General features: G+C 47.0%; 1 protein-coding gene across 2 annotated transcripts in view; it reads right to left on the bottom strand.

The window, feature by feature from the left end:
- Window positions 1-16,629, bottom strand: part of abcc4 (ATP-binding cassette, sub-family C (CFTR/MRP), member 4) — a 516,215-nt gene that overhangs the window by 443,086 nt on the left and 56,500 nt on the right. For both annotated transcript variants that reach the window (XM_041199134.1, XM_041199135.1), the window contains exons 3-4: window positions 9,719-9,839; window positions 3,138-3,362 (exon numbers count right to left, since the gene is read on the bottom strand). In XM_041199134.1, coding sequence (XP_041055068.1) covers window positions 3,138-3,362; window positions 9,719-9,839 — 346 coding nt within the window. The remainder of the gene's footprint in view (window positions 1-3,137; window positions 3,363-9,718; window positions 9,840-16,629) is intronic.

Raw genomic sequence — 16,629 nt, 5'->3', positions numbered from 1 at the left:
TATGTTGCAATTATACTGTGCAGAGTACGAAATTCTAGATTAACTGCTAGAGGTGGCCTTGAACGTCTTGAATTCTGAGCACTCAGCAATCAGATTGAACAAGTGATTCCTGAGTTACACAATTGTTATCGATAATTTGTATTTATAAATATCTTTAACATAATAAAAATGTACAAACGTACATTTCTTGAAATGTGTACAGGAGAACTTTTTAGGTCAATATTTAGAGGGTCCGACAAGGGATGGCACAGTGCTGGACCTAATTCTGGGGAATGAAACCAGACAGGTGGCTGAGGTGGTAGTGGGGGAGCATTTTAGTGATAGCGACCACAACATGGTATAGTTTAAGTTTGTTATGGACAAAGAAATCCTCAAGTTGCAAAAAAATGTTTTGGATTGGGGGGAGTGGATTTTAGTAAAATAAGGCAGGATCTGTCCAAGGTAGACTGGGAACAGCTACTTATGGGGAAATCTACAGAGGAACAGTGGGGGTGTTCAAAAAGGAAATGGGAAGGGTACAGGCTCAACATGTTCCCTCTAGGGTGAGAGGAAGGAGTAACAAGCCCAGAGAACCATGGATGACCAGAGATATTCAGGTTACAATGAGAAGGAAAAGAGAGGCTTTTAGCAGGTACAAGGGAAGCAAATCAGCAGAGGCATTAGTGGAGTACAGACAGTTCAGAGTGGAGCTTAAGAAAGCAATTAAGAGAGCAAAGAGGGGATATGAGAAAGCTCTGGCTGGTAAAAGTAGGGAAAATCCCAAGATATTCTATAAGTTTCTCAATGGGAAGAGGATAACCAGGGAAAGAATAGGGCCCATAAGGGACCAAGGGGGCAAACTATGGGTGGAGCCAGAGGACATCGGTAGAGTGTTGAATGAATACTTCATGTCGATCTTCACCCAAGAGAATGAGGATGAAGGTATCGAACTCGGGGAGAGACACTGCGAGATTCTTAAGCAAATTGATATAGGGAGTGACAAGGTATTGGAGGTGTTGGCAGTCTTAAAAGTGGACAAATCTCCAGGTCCGGATGATTTGTGTCCCAGGCTGCTGAGGGAGGCAAGGGTGGAGAACGCACAAGTTCTGACCCAAATTTTTAATTCCTCTCTGGCCACAGGGAGGTGCCAGAGGACTGGAGAACAGCTAATGTGGAATAGCTATTTAAGAAGGGTTGTAGAGATAAGCCAGGGAACTACAGACCAATGAGTCTCACGTCAGTGGTAGGGAAACTATTGGAGAAAATTCTGAAGAGTATCTATCTCTACTTGGAAAGGTAAGGTTTGATCAGAGATAGTCAGCATGGCTTTGTCAGAGGGAGGTCATGCCTACCAAATTTGATTGAATTTTTTGAGGAGGTGACCAGGTGTGTAGATGAGGGTAGTGCAGTTGATACAGTTTATATGGATTTCAGCAAAGCCTTCGACAAGGTCCCATATGGGAAACTTATAAAGAAGGCAAATGCACATGGGATACAGGGTAATCTGATAAGTTGGATTTAAAATTGGCTTAGTTGTCGGAGGCAAAGGGTGATGACAGAAGGATGCTTTAGTGACTGGAAGCCAGTGTCCAGTGGCGTACCACAAGGATCTGTGCTCGGTCCCCTATTATTTGTCATTTATATAAACGACATAGACGACTATGTGGGGGGTAGGATTAGTAAGTTTGCAGATGACACAAAGATTGGCCGGGTGGTTAACAGTGAGGTTGTGTCTTGGGCTACAGGAAGGTATAGACGGGCTGGTCAAATGGGCAGAAAAGTGGCAGATGGAATTTAACCCTGAAAAGTGTGAGGTGATACACTTTGGAAGGAGTAATTTGACAAGGAAGTATTCAATGAATGGCATGGCACTAGGAAGTTCTGAGGAACAAAGGGACCTTGGTGTGTATGTCCATTGATCTCTGAAGGTGGAGGGGTATTTTAGTGGGGTGGTGAAAAAGGCATATGGGACACTTACCTTTATCAATCGTGGCATAGATTACAAAAGTAGGGAGGCCATGTTGGAGTTGTATAGAACCTTGCTGAGGGCCACAGCTGGAGTACTGTGTGCAGTTCTGGTCGCCACATTATAGGAAGGATGTGATTGCACTGGAGGGGGTGCAGAGGAGATTCACTAGGATGTTGCCTGGGATGAAACATTTAAGTTATAAAGGGACGTTGGATAGACTTGGGTTGTTTTCATTGGAGCAGAGAAGACTGAGAGGCGACCTGATCAAGGTGTAGAAGATTATGAGGAGCATGGGCAGGGTGGATAGGGAGCAGCTGTTCTCCTTAGTTGAAGGGTCAGTCACAAGGGGGCATAAGTTCAAGGTGAGAGGCAGGCGGTTTAGTGGGGATGTGAGGAAAAACTTTTTACCCAGAGGGTGGTGACGGTTGGAATGCGCTGCCTGGGAGGGTGTTGGAGGCGGGTTGCCTCACTTCCTTTAAAAAGTACCTGGATGAGCACTTGGCACGTCATAACATTCAAGGCTATGGGCCAAGTGCTGGTAAATGGGATTAGGTAGGTAGGTCAGGTGTTTCTTACATGTCGATGCAGACTCGTTGGGCCGAAGGGCCTCCTCTGCACTGTGACTCTGTGAAAAGTGCTTCACAGAAGTGTTATAAAGCAAATTTGGACACCAAGCCACTTAAGATGAAAGGCAGTTAGCCAAAAGCTTGATCAAAGAGGTAGGTTTTAAGGAGCATCTTAAAGGGAAAACAGAGAGGTCAAGAGACGGAAAAGTTATGGAGGGAATTCTGGAGCTTAGAGGCAGCTGAAGGCATGGTCCAATCCATATGCATCTGGTGGTACTACTTCAAAATCAATATTAAAAGTACTATAATGACACAGTGAGATTCCAAGTTCCCTTAGAGAACCCAAATATCTCTGGAATAAATGAAGTTAAACAGTTGCTTGGTTTGGGAGAAAAGAAGAAAGTCATTGAACTATTTTCATTATATGCTTACAAAATACAAGTTTGCCTGCACAACAGTTACACACTTCAAAAGTAATTCATTACATAGAGGCAAGTATTCTTATGTTGTTCACCTAGCAGTGTACTTCTATCCCTATGACATGAATTAATCAAAACTTCAACATTTCTAAGCTTTACAACTCTAAAAACAGTACCAATTATGAAAAGCAGTGAAATTCTTACCTTTCTGTAAATCATATGGCACATTGCTACTCTTAGCTTCATCCCACTTCTTTGTACATGAAAGAAATATAGATGATGTAGAATTGCCAGAAATAGCGTACAAAATGATATTCCAGCAGCATAGCCAAAAGCAACTTTGTAAGCCTCGGTATCTTCTGGATTGTAGTTTTCAAAATAATTAATAACTTTTCCTAACATAACAGGTTGAGCAACTCTTATTACTTCCTAAAAGAAAAAAGACAAAATTATCAGTACATTTTGATAAACACTCAAATTTTGGAATAGAAAATAAAAGACTTATTATAGTTACGACATAAAAATTCAACGATTATTTTTTAAATCTTAGGACAAAACCAAATAGAATTACTTCTGATTATACAAATACTGTCAATGGGCTGAATCTTCTGGTCCACTGGTGGCAGGTGCTATTGCAGCTGGCGGGAAGGGAAATAGCTCGATGTTAGGGGCAGAAATCAGTATCATGCCAGTGGGAAGTTACAGCAGGGTCATCCAATGGTGTCTGCCATGGCAGAACGCAAATCTTGCTGGAGCCCGGCGGGAACACGATCTGCATCCTGGTAATGGGATGCAAAGTAAGGCCCGACTGGAATCATCCCCCCACGCCCAATTTACTGTTACGCTGGCAGGAAAACACACCGGCCCAGAACATGTTTGGACAAGTGTGATGTGCAGAAGTCGGGACTTAGCTTTAGGGTCTTGCTCCAATCATCAACATCCGAGGAGGGGAAGATGCTGGAGCCCTACAGCCACAGACCCTGGATGAACACGTACATCGCATGCTGGGTGGGTACTCATGCACATGGCTCCACCTCAAAGCAGTTCTCGGAAGGTGGGAGGTCTCCACTGATGCTTCGAATCAATGACTGCCTCCTGGGCACCATACGCAGGGTGGGAGTGGCAGGAGGGAATGCTGAGTGTGAGAGAGGGCAGAAGGAGCAGGGAGGGTGGGCGTGTGAGGGTGTGTCGGTAACGGAAGACGGGGCAGTGGTTGGTAGGGACATGGAGGCAGACACGGACACTGGGGGTGAGTAGGAGGAGGTTGAGGGTGCAGGTGGGGTTCTCCAGGGAGTAGGGAACGTGCACATTCGCCCATCCCGGAATGACAAGGGTTCAGGTTGGGTGATGGTGGGGAGGTGGAACGTGATAACAACAGGGCCCACAGTGATGGGTAAAGGACATGGGTGAGTGGGAGGAGAGGAAAGGATTGGGGGGTGTGGGGGGGCTAGCGCTTAATCAAAAACTTTATCACGACCATGTTGGTTTATCAAATCGAAAGTGAATGGAGCCTTGGGTTGGATGGGCACAGGTGCTGCTTGGGACTGCAGTCAGTGGGTGGGCGGGCGGAGATGCAGGTCAGCTCAGATGGACAACTGAAAGAGAACCCCAGCAGGCAGCATTGAAAATGCTCAGGACAGTGAGATGAGTGTGACACATGGGACAGTGCTTGCACAAGGCTCCGAAAGGCCCTGCCACACACGCATTTCTCCCTCTAGAATCACTGGTGGTCTAGCTGTATGCAGCTGAACTACTAGTGGTGGGAGGGTGGGGGGAATGCAGGGGGAGGACTCATGAAACCTATCGCTGACGCTGAAAGACAACATTACACGTCAATCAGTGAAATATATTTTCAGGTTATAAAGTGACAAAATGCGTTCACCTGTGAAACCACATGTAATCAGAATTTCTTAACTTTTCCAGGTCTACCACTTCTTCTAGGTGCTGCAGCAGGGGTGGAGACAGCCATGGTTGGCCCTCCATTGACATTGACATGCGTCCTCTGGAGAGCCAAGGCCTCAAGGGCCCTGGGTTGCTTTGGCTGTCCTTCTGTGGGCCAGCTGCTCCCTCTTTGGTGACACAGGGCGACATTGAAAGGGTCACAGGCAAAGGGGACTCAGAGAAAGAGGACAGCCGCTGAGAATCCCGAGTGGATTACCCAGGGGTGTCCAGCTGCTGCTCCTCCTCCCTTCGGGTGCCTGAGGGCCCCAGCCTGACTCGAGGGGAAGGAACACCTGAAGGGATGTCAATGTACCCCATTTCCCTCTCGCATTGCCACTGCAAGAACTGACCCATGGCAACCACAATGGAGAGGTCTGCACATATTTCCATGTTCTGCTGGACCAGGGTCTCCATGGCATCCGCCATTCCTCCCATGGAGACTTCCATACGCGCATGTGGGCACTACTTCATCAGAAAGCAGGTGGACACATTCACCCATATCACATACCACTCTATTGGCTTCCAACAGCTTTGCATGATGTTCCCCTGCCTTCTGCTGACCCCCACGATGAATTGGAACACCAAATCCAGGGACTCGTCATCTGACTCAGACCTCACAGATGTCTCTTCCCCAGCAATCCTCCGAGTGCTGGGAGTGCGGCTGAACCTGCCTACTCCTGCTGCAGGCAAAAGCCCATGCGGTGAGCACCAGATTGTGAACCCGAGCCTGCTCTAGGTCTAGGTCCCACCAGGGTGTGTGTCTCTGCACTGGGGGAGGGGGAGGATAAACGTTGTGACGGGTCTTACAGGCTGCTTATTTCCAGCTCTTCAATAGAGGAGGTGTCCTCTTGGCTGGGGGTGAGGATGTGGATGGAGCTGAGGGACTGGCAAGCTGAGGGTGCCGGTCCATTGGCAGAAATCTCTGTGAACCAAAGTAGAGATAAATAGTGCATGACAGCACAGTCAAAAGCAAGAGGGAGAGCACCCTCAATTGTGTTGACAGAGGGATGATGTAGTGCAGGGTTCTCACGTGGGTGGTCACCACCGACGGTCCACATCTTCACCAGCCAGTGCGACAGCATGCTCCTCAAGGTGAGAGAGGAGCCAAATGTGGCCCATTCCATCCCCAGTCTGGGACCCCTCTCTGTTGTTGTGAGCCAGCTTCTCCTGCATGAAAACAGATGGAGTGTAGGTAGGACACATGTCACTGAGTGGAACGTTTGTGTGTTGAGCGGAGCCATGGACAGGATGAAGGCACAAGCTCCAGAGGATATGAGCCTGATGGTGATGTGAGGGTGTGTGAGAGAGTTAGTGGTATTGTCCCTTGAGGTCTGAGATCCTTTTAGATGTGTGGTGGGTTTGTGAGCGTGATAGTTGACAGCGATGAGAAGAATAACTTACCTTGGCAGAACAGATGAGTGCATTCATCCTCTTCCTGCACTGGATGGCTGACCTCCTCTGTGCTCCGGTGGCACTGATCATTGCTGCCACCAACTCCCAGGCTGGATTGGTGACTCTGGTGGACTTCCTCTGGCCAAAGCGAGGGTAAAGGACATCATGGCAGCATTTCACTTCATTCAGCAGGCACCCCAGAGAGTCGTCACTAAATTTGGGGGCTGCCGTCGTCCTCGCTTTTGGGGCCATCTGTCTCCTGGAGCACTCCTGGTCTGTAGATATGAAGTAGGCTGCACTCTGGCAGTATTTAAATATGGCATCTGGAGCAAGGAAGCACTCAGTTCACTGCATGGTGGGCAAATCTGAGCCTGCCCACCAGCGAACCTGTCTGTTTCCCGTGAATACATTATTAATGAGGTAGTGCTGTGTGGCACTACCACTGTTCTAAATGGGATAGGTTTCGACTAGATCAGGCAACTCAAGACTGGGCATCCATGAGGCGCTGTGGGCCATCAGCAGCAGCAGAATTGTACTCAAACACAATCTGTAACCTCATGGCCGGGTACATCCCCCACTCTACCATTACCATCAAGCCAGGGGATCAACCCTGATTCAATGAAGAGTGCAGGAGGGCATGCTTGGAGCAGCACCAGGCATACCTAAAAATGAGGTGTCAATCTGGTGAAGCTATAACACAGGATTACCAGTGTGTCAAACAACAGAATCAGCAAGTGATTGACAGAGCTAAGTGATCCCACAACTAATGGATCAGATCTAAGCTCTGCAGTCCTGCCACATCCAGTTGTGAATGGTGGTGGACAATTAAACAACTCACTGGAGGAGGCAGTGGCTCCAGAAATATCTCCATCCTCAACGATGGAGGAGCCCAGCACAGCAGTGCAAAAGATAAGGCTGAAACGTTTGCAACGACTTTCACCCAGAAGTGCTGAGTGGATAATCCATCTCAGCCTCCTCCAGAAATCCCCAGCATCAGAGATGCCGGTCTTCAGCCAATTCAATTCATTCCACATGATATCAAAAAATGGCTGAAGGCACTGGATACTGCTATGGGCCCTGACAATATTCTGGCAACAGTACTGAAAGCTTGTGCTCCAGAACTTGCCGCGCCCCTAGACAAGCTGTTCCAGTACAGCTACAACACTGGCATCTACCCGGCTATGTGGAAAATTGCCCAGGTATGTCTTGTACACAAAATGCAGGACAAATCCAACCTGGTCAATTACCGCCCCGTCAGTCTACTCTCGGTCATGGAGTCATCAACAGTGTTATCAAGTGGCACTTGATTAGCAATAACCTGCTCACTGCTGCCCAGTTTGGGTTCCGCCTGGGCGATTCAGCTCCTGACCTCATTACAGCCTTAGTTCAAACATGGACAAAAGAGTTGAACTTCCAAGGTGAGATGAGAGTGACTGCCCTTGACATCAAGGCAACATTTGACCGAGTGTGGCATCAAGGAGCCCTAGCAAAACTGGAGTCAATGGGAATAAGAGGAAAACTCTCCGCTGGTTGGAGTCATACCTAGCACAAAGGAAGGTGGTTGTGGTCAGTCGTCTCAGCTCCAGGACTTCACTGCAGGAGTTCCTCAGGGTAGTGTTCTAGGCGCAACCATCTTCAGCTGCTTCATCAATGACCTTCCTTCCATCATAAGGTCAGAAATGGGGATGTTTGCTGATGATTGCACAATGTTCAGCACCATTCGTGACTCCTCAGATACTGAAGCAGTCCATATCCAAATGCAGCTAGACCTGGACAATATCCAGGCTTGAGCTGACAAGTGGCAAGTAACATTCACGCCAGACAAGTGTCAGGCAATGACCATCTCCAATAAGAGAGAGTCCAACCATCATCCCTTGATGTTCAATGGCATTACCATCACTGAATCCCCCACTATCAACAAACTGAGGGTTACCATTGACTCGAAACTGAATAGGACTAGCCATATAAATACTATGGCTACAAAAGCAGGTCAGAGGTTAGGAACCGTGCGACAAGTAACTCACCGCCCGACTCCCCAAAGCCTGTCCACCATCTATGAGGCACAAGTCAGGAGTGTGATAGAATACTGTCCACTTGCCTGGATGAGTGCAGCTTCTACAACACTGAAGCTGGACACCGTTCAGGACAAAGCAGTCCACTTGATGGGCACCACATCCACAAACATTCACTCCCTCAACCACCGATACACAGTAGCAGCAGTCTGTACCATCTACAAGACGCACTACAGGAATTCACCAAGCTCGTTAGACAGCACCTTCCAAATCCATGACCACTACCATCGAGAAGGACAAGGGCAGCAGATAGATGGGAGCACCACAACCCGGAGGTTCCCCTCCAAGTCATTCACGATCCTGATTTGGAAATATATCATCATTCCTTCACTGTCGCTGGGTCAAAATCCTGGCACTCCCTTCCTAATACACATGGACTGCAGCAGTTCAAGAAGGCAGCTCACCACCACCTTCTCAAGGGCAACTAGGGTTGGGTATTAAATGTTGGCCCAGCCAGCGAAGACCACATCTCGCGAATGAATTTTTTAAAAAACGCGCCAGGAAGGGGACGATACAGCGTGAAAACCCACCATTGCAGCCACACACACTGCAAATCTGGGACGATTCCACCCAATATCATTGATCTGTGATGCTAGATATGAACATTTTATTTGACTTGTCTCCGATCTACTAATTGTAAATTTCAGAGGACATAGTCAAAACATTTTTCTTGCCCTTCCTCAATCCTCATCCACGTTTGTACCAGGAAGAGACTGTTTTAGGAAAGCATTGGAGATCAATTTTCTCTATGGAATAACATTTTCCATCATTAGCATCCCCTTCCTTTTCATCTGAGAATAAGTCAAGGAACGAAAGATACACTCCACTATACCAGAATTCCGTTTAAGCAACTAATGAAAAGAGCCCAAATTTTGTCAAGAGGCTTTGTTGGACTCGCATATTATGGAGAGCAGCTTGGACACCTGACGAAAGGTGATATTTTATCAATGCAGAAATGTGGATGAATCCTCTCACAAAAGGAGAAGGAACAAAGCAGGTTTCCCAACAGTGGCATGCAAAGAAATTTCTGACCACAGGGTACAGGTAGTTCCAGGATCATGTCTATCGTCCCTGCATGTAAATTATTTCTTCACCAATCTTCCCTTTGCTGTGAACTATCACTTGCACCTCATTTTCTCCTCTGATCACAATTGCCTCATCATCTCCAATGCTAAAGCTGACTCCCAAAACAGTCAAAAAAAGACGCACGGATAAAGGCTACACAATTGCAAAACTCTCAGAATCAGGCAGAGGTCAACATGTCTCCTCTAGGACACACAGTTTTGAAGCTGTTAATCTTAAAAATCAGGACATCTAATTTTCCAACCAGGCCAGAACAATTGTGCAATTCCTGAATAAATAAGTAAGATCTATAATTACCTCTAAAAACGTGAATGCACCTAAAATAATATACGATTTCCAGAAGCATTTTAAAATGGCTTTTGTAAGATGGGGGATTCGAGCTTGATTTTTTGCCTTCTGGACTTCTTTATCCCAGTGCCTGGACAAAAACAGAAACAGAGAAAATAATACCTGTAGTTCTAAAATCATTTAAGTATTTTATGTTAAATATAAATTTTATGGCATGAAAATAATAGAAAATATAAACTGCCATCACAATTTGCTGAATGTCTCTGGTAACATCCGAATTCATGGGAATCAGGAGATGTAAAAATGTGAAACATACCTATCCAGATTGGAGATGCTAATTGAAAGATTTCATGAAACTGAAAGTAGTTCTCCACAGGTACACAGGGTAAAGGTTCAATGCAGAGAAAGTAACGGTTTAACAGAGAAAGTGACAGCTTTTCTTTCTGCTTTCCAATACCTCAACTGATTCAGATGAATATTCCATGTATTTCTAAGTACAGAATTCCTGTTTTACTTTTAATTTTTTGGTACAACTGGATTGGGTGAGGTCAGAAGCATCCACTCAGCATAAAGTTTTACATAAAGGTACGATAATACAATATCAGATGTTTCATTTTCCATCATCATAACATCACTTATGGCTAAAGGAACACTTTTTTATTCATTCACAGGGCGTGGGCTTTACTGGCTGGACCAACATTTATTGGCCATCCCTAGTTGCCCTTGAGAAGGTGGTGGTGAGCTGCCTTCTTGAACTGCTGCAAGTCCACGTGGTGTAGGTACGCCCACTGTGCTGTTAGGAAGGGAGTTCCAGGATTTTGACCTAGTTACAGTGAAGGAACTGCATATATTTCCAGGATTGTGAGTAACTTGGAGGGGAATTTCCATGTGGCGCTGTTCCCATCTATCTGCTGCCATTGTCCTTCTAGATGATTGCACTGGAGGAGGTGCAGAGGAGATTCACCAGGATGTTGCCTGGGATGAAGCATTTAAGTTATAAAGAGACGTTGGATAGACTTGGGTTGTTTTCATTGGAGCAGAGAAGACTGAGGGGCGACCTGATCGAGGTGTGCAAGATTATGAGGGACATGGGCAGGGTGGATAGGGGGCAGCTGTTCCCCTTAGTTGAAGGGTCAGTCACAAGGGGACATAAGTTCAAGGTGAGGGGCAGGAGGTTTAAGGGGGATGTGAGGAAAAACCTTTTACCCAGAGGGTGGTGACAGTCTGGAATGCACTGCCTGGGAGGGTGGTGGAGGTGGGTTGCCTCACTTCCTTTAAAAAGTACCTGGATGAGCACTTGGCATGTCATAACATTCAAGGCTATGGGCCAAGTGCTGGTAAATGGGATTAGGTAGGTAGGTCAGGTGTTTCTCACGTGTCGGTGCAGACTTGATGGGCCGAAGGGCCTTTTCTGCACTGTGCGATTCTGTAATAGTGGTCGTGGGACAAACCTGCAAGGGTAAAAGGTGCAATACTTTCAATCTAAACAACTGTCAGTGACAGTACCAGCAGGAGTGACCGCCACACAGTCCTTGTGGAGACTAAGTCCCATTTTCACATTGAGGATACCTTCCATTGTAAAAACAGAATTACCTGGAAAAACTCAGCAGGTCTGGGAGCATCAGCGGAAAAGAAAAAAGTTGACATTTCGAGTCCTCATGACCCTTCTGTTGAAGGGTCATGAGGACTCGAAACCTCAACTTTTTTCTTCTCCGCCGATGCTGCCAGACCTGCTGAATTTTTCCAGGTAATTCTGTTTTTGTTTTGGATTTCCAGCATCTGCAGTTTTTTGTTTTTACCTTCCATTTTGTTGTGTGGCGCTACCACCTTACTAAATGGGATGGATTTTGAACAGATCTAGCAAGTCAAGACTGAGCAACCATGAAGCGCTGTGGGCCATCTGCAGCAGCAGAATGGTACTCAATTATAATCTGTAACCTCATGCCCCGGCCTACCCCCACTCTACCATTACCACCAAGCCAGGGGATCAACCTCGGTTTAATGAAGAGTGCAGGAGGGGATGCCAGGAGCAGCACCAGGCATACTTAAAAATGAGGTATCAACCTAATAAAGCTACAACAGAGGATTACTTGCATATCAAACAGCATAAGCAACAAGCAATAGACAGAGCTAAGTGATTTTATAACCAACGCATAAGTTCTAAACTCTGCAGTCTGCCTCATCCAGTTTTCAATGGTGGTGGACAGTTAAACAAGCCACTGGAGGAGGGTCCACAAATATCCCCATCCTCATTGATGGAGGAGCCAAGCTCATCAGTGCAAAAGATAAATCTGACGCATTTGCAACAATCTGCAGCCAGATGTGCCAAGTGGATGATCTATTTCTGTCCCCTCCAGAGGTTCATAGCATCACCGATGCAGGTCTTCAGCCAGTTCAATTCACTCCGCGTGATATCAAGAAATGGCTGAAGTCATTGGTTAGTGCAAAGGCTATGGGTCCTGACAATATTCCAGCAATAGTACTTAAGACTTGTACTCCACAACCTGTCGTGCCCCTAGCCAAGCTGTTCCAATACAGTTACAACTCTAGCCTCTACCCAACAATGTGGAAAATTGCTCAGGTACACAAAAAGCAGGGCAAAACCAACTCAGCCAATTACTGCCCCATTAATTTACTCTCGATCATCAGTAAGGTCATGGAGAGGGTCGCCAATAGTGCTATCAAGCAGCGCTTGCTCAGCAATAGCCTGCTGATGCCCAGTTTGGGTTATGCCAGGATCAATCAGCTCCTGACCTCATTACAGCTGTGGTTCAAACATGGACAGAAGAGCTGAACTCCAGAGACGAGGTGATAGCGACTGCCCTTGATAGGCAGCATTTGACAGTGTGGCATCAGGGAGCCCTAGTAAAACTGGAGTCAATTGGGAATCAGGCAGAAACTTCTTCACTGGTTGGGGTAATACCTAGCACAAAGGAAGATGGTTGTGGTTGTTGGAGGTTAATCATCTCAGTGCTAGGACATCACTGAAGGAATTCCTCAAGGTAGTGTCTTAGTCCCAACCATCTTCAGCTGCTTCCTTCCAAGATAAGGTCAGAAGTGGGGGTGTTCACTGATAATTGCAGAATGTTCAGCACCATTAGCAACTCCTCAGATCTTGAAGCAGTCCATGTTCAAATGCAGCAAGAGCTGGACTATATCCAGGGTTGGGCAGACATGTGCCACACAAGTGCCAGGCACTGACCATCTCCAACAAGAAAAAATCTTACCCTCACCCCTTGATATATAATGGCAGTGTCATCTCTAAATCCCCCACTAGCAACATCCTGGGGGTTAGCATTGACCAGAAACTGAACTGGACTAGCCATATAATTACTGTGGCTGCAAGAGTAGGTCAGAGGCTAAGAATCCTGTGACGAACATAAACTCACCTGATTTCCCGAAACCTGGCCACCATCTACAAGACACAAGTCACAAACATGATGGAATACTTCCCTGGGTGAGTGCAGCTCCCCACAACACTCAAGAAGCTTGACACCATCCAGGGCAAAACAGCCCATTTGAGTTGCACCCCATCCACAAACATTCACTCTCTCCAACACCGACACACAGTGGTAACAGAGTGTACCATCTACAAGACGCCCTGCAGGAACTCATCAAATCTTCTTAGACAGCATCTTCCAAACGCATGACCACTACATTCTGAAGGATAAGGGCAACAGGCAGATGGGAACACCGCCACCAGGAAGTTCCCCTCCAAGCCACTCAGCACCCTGACTTGGAAATACATCGCTGTTCCTCCACTGTCGCTGGGTCAAGGTCCTGGAAAATCATAACAGCACTATGGGTGTACCTACACCACATGGGCTGCAGTAGTTCAAGAAAGCAGCTCACCACCACTTTCTCAAGGGCAATTACGGATGAGCAATAAATGTTGGCCTAGCCAGCAATGCCCACATTCCATGAATGAATAAATAAAAAACAAAAATCCAAACAGCTGGGGCTCTTTTTTCTAGAGAGGGTAAGACTGAGATGTGATCTGATAGAGGTCTTTAAAATTAGGAAGGAGTTTGATAAGGTAGAAGTAGAGTTGTTTCTGCTCATGGAAAATTCAAAACTAGAGACCATACATACAAACAGAAATACCTGGAAAAACTCAGCAGGTCTGGCAGCATTGGCGGAGGAGAGCACAGTTGACGTTTCGAGTCCTCATGACCCTTCAACAGAACTAAGTAAAAATAGGAAAGGGGTGAAATATAAGCTGGTTTAAATGGGGGGGGGGGTGTGGGCAGTGTTGTTGGGACAAGCAGCCAGTAATAGGTGGAGATAACAAAAAGATGTCACAGACAAAAGGACAAAGAGGTGTTGAAGGTGGTGATATTATCTAAAAGAATGTGCTAATTAAGAGTAGAAAGCAGGACAGGCAAGATACAGATAGCTCTAGCGGGGATGGGGAATACTAAAAAGGCTAAAAGGTAGAGATAAACAATGGGTGGAAATACATTTAAAAATAATGGACAGGTAGGAAAAGAAAAATCTATATCAATTATTGGAAAAAACAAAAAGGAGGGGGAAGCAATGGAAAGGGGGTGGGGATCGAGGAGAGAGTTCAAGATCTAAAATTGTTGAATTCAATATTCAGTCCGGAAGGCTGTAAAGTGCCTAGTCGGAAGATGAGGTGCTGTTCCTCCAGTTTGCGTTGCGCTTCACTGGAACAATGCAGCAAGCCAAGGACAGAGATGTGGGCATGAGAGCAGGGTGGAGTGTTGAAATGGCAAGCGACAGGGAGGTCTGGGTAATGCTTGCGGACAGACCGAAGATGTTCTGCAAAGCGGTCACCCAGTCTGCGTGTAGAGGAAACTGCATTGGGAGCAACAAATGCAGTAGACTAAGTTGAGGGAAGTGCAAGTGAAATGCTGCTTCGCTTGAAAGGAGTGTTTAGGCCCTTGGACGGTGAGGAGAGAAGAAGTGAAGGGGCAGGTGTTGCATCTTCTGCGGTTGCATGGGAAGGTGCCGTGGGAGGGTGTTGCGGAGTAGGGGCTGATGGAGGAGTAGACCAGGGTGCCACGGAGGGAACGATCCCTCCGGAATGCCGCCGGGGGGCGGGGGGGGGGGGGGGGAGATGTGTTTGGTGGTGGCATCGTGCTGGAGTTGGCGGAAATGGCGGAGGATGATCCTTTGAAAGCGGAGGCTGGTGGGGTGATAAGTGAGGACAAGGGGGACCCTATTATGTTTCTGGGAGGGAGGAGAAGGCATGAGGGCGGATGTGCGGGAGATGGGCCGGACACGGTTGAGGGCCCTGTCAACCACGGAAAATCTCGGTTAAGTAAGAAGGAGGACATGTCAGAGGAACTGTTTTTGAAAGTGGCATCATCAGAACAGATGCGACAGAGGCGAAGGAACTGAGGGAATGGGATGGAGTCCTTACAGGAAGCGGAGTGTGAGGAGCTGTAGTCGAGGTAGCTGTGGGAGTCGGTAGGCTTGTAATAGATATTGGTGGACAGTCTATCACCAGAGATTGAGACAGAGAGGTCAAGGAAGGGAAGGGAAGGGAATTGTCAGAAATGGACCATGTGAAAATGATGGAGGGGTGGCGATTGGAAGCAAAGTTAATAAATTTTCCCAGACCCCGACGATAGCATGAAGCAGCACCGAAGTAATCATTGATGTACCATCGATGTACATCAATGATTACTTCGGTGCTGCTTCACGCTCTCGTCGGGACTTGGAAAAATTTATTAACTTTGCTTCCAATCTCCACCCCTCCATCATTTTCACATGGTCCATTTCTGACAATTCCCTTCCCTTCCCTTCCTTGACCCCTCTCTCTCATTTTCTGGTGATAGACTGTCCACCAATATCCATTACAAGCCTACCGATTCCCACAGCTACCTCGACTACAGCTCCTCGCACACCGCTTCCTGTAAGGACTCCATCCCATTCTCTCAGATCCTTCGCCTCCGTCGTATCTGTTCTGATGACGCCACTTTCAAAAACTGTTCCTCTGACATGTCCTCCTTCTTCCTTAACCAAGGTTTTCCACCCACGGTCGTTGACAGGGCCCTCAATCGTGTCCAGCCCATCTCCCGTGCATCCGCCCTCACGCTTTCTCCTCCCTCCCAGAAACATGATAGGGTCCCCCTTGTCCTCACTTATCACCCCACCAGCCTCCGCATTCAAAGGATTATCCTCCGCCATTTCCGCCAACTCCAGCATGATGCCACCACCAAACACATCTTCCCTTCACCAGCCCCCCGGGCGGCATTCCGTAGGGATCGTTCACTCCGTGACACCCCGGTCCACTCCTCCATCACCCCCTACACTTCAACCCCCTCCCACAGCACCTTCCCATGCAAACGCAGAAGTTGCAACACCTGCCCCTTCACTTCTTCTCTCCTCACCATCCAAGGGCCCAAACACTCCTTTCAAGTGAAGCAGCATTTCACTTGCACTTCCCTCAACTTAGTCTACTGCATTTGTTGCTCTCAATGCAGTTTCCTCTACATTGGAGAGACCAAACGCAGACTGGGTGACCACTTTGCAGAACACCTTCGGTCTGTCCACAAGCATTACCCAGACCTCCCTGTCGCTTGCCATTTCAACACTCCACCCTGCTCTCATGCCCACATGTCTGTCCTTAGCTTGCTGCATTGTTCCAGTGAAGCTCAACGCAAACTGGAGGAACAACACCTCACCTTCTGACTAGGCACTTTACAACTTTCCGGACTGAATATTGAGTTCAACAATTTTAGATCTTGAACTCTCTCCTTCATCCCCACCGTTGCTTCCCCCTCCTTTTTGTTTTTTCCAATAATTGATATAGATTTTTCTTTTCCCACGTATTTCCATTATTTTTAAATGTATTTCCACCCATTGTTTATCTCTACCTTTTAGCCTTTTTAGTATTCTCCCACCCCCACTAGAGCTATCTGTATCTTGCCTGTCCTGCTTTCTACTCTTAA

Source organism: Carcharodon carcharias, chromosome 11, assembly GCF_017639515.1.
Source record: "Carcharodon carcharias isolate sCarCar2 chromosome 11, sCarCar2.pri, whole genome shotgun sequence".
NCBI classification, from domain to species: Eukaryota; Metazoa; Chordata; class Chondrichthyes; order Lamniformes; family Lamnidae; genus Carcharodon; species Carcharodon carcharias.
This window is presented reverse-complemented; position numbering and strand designations above follow the sequence as displayed.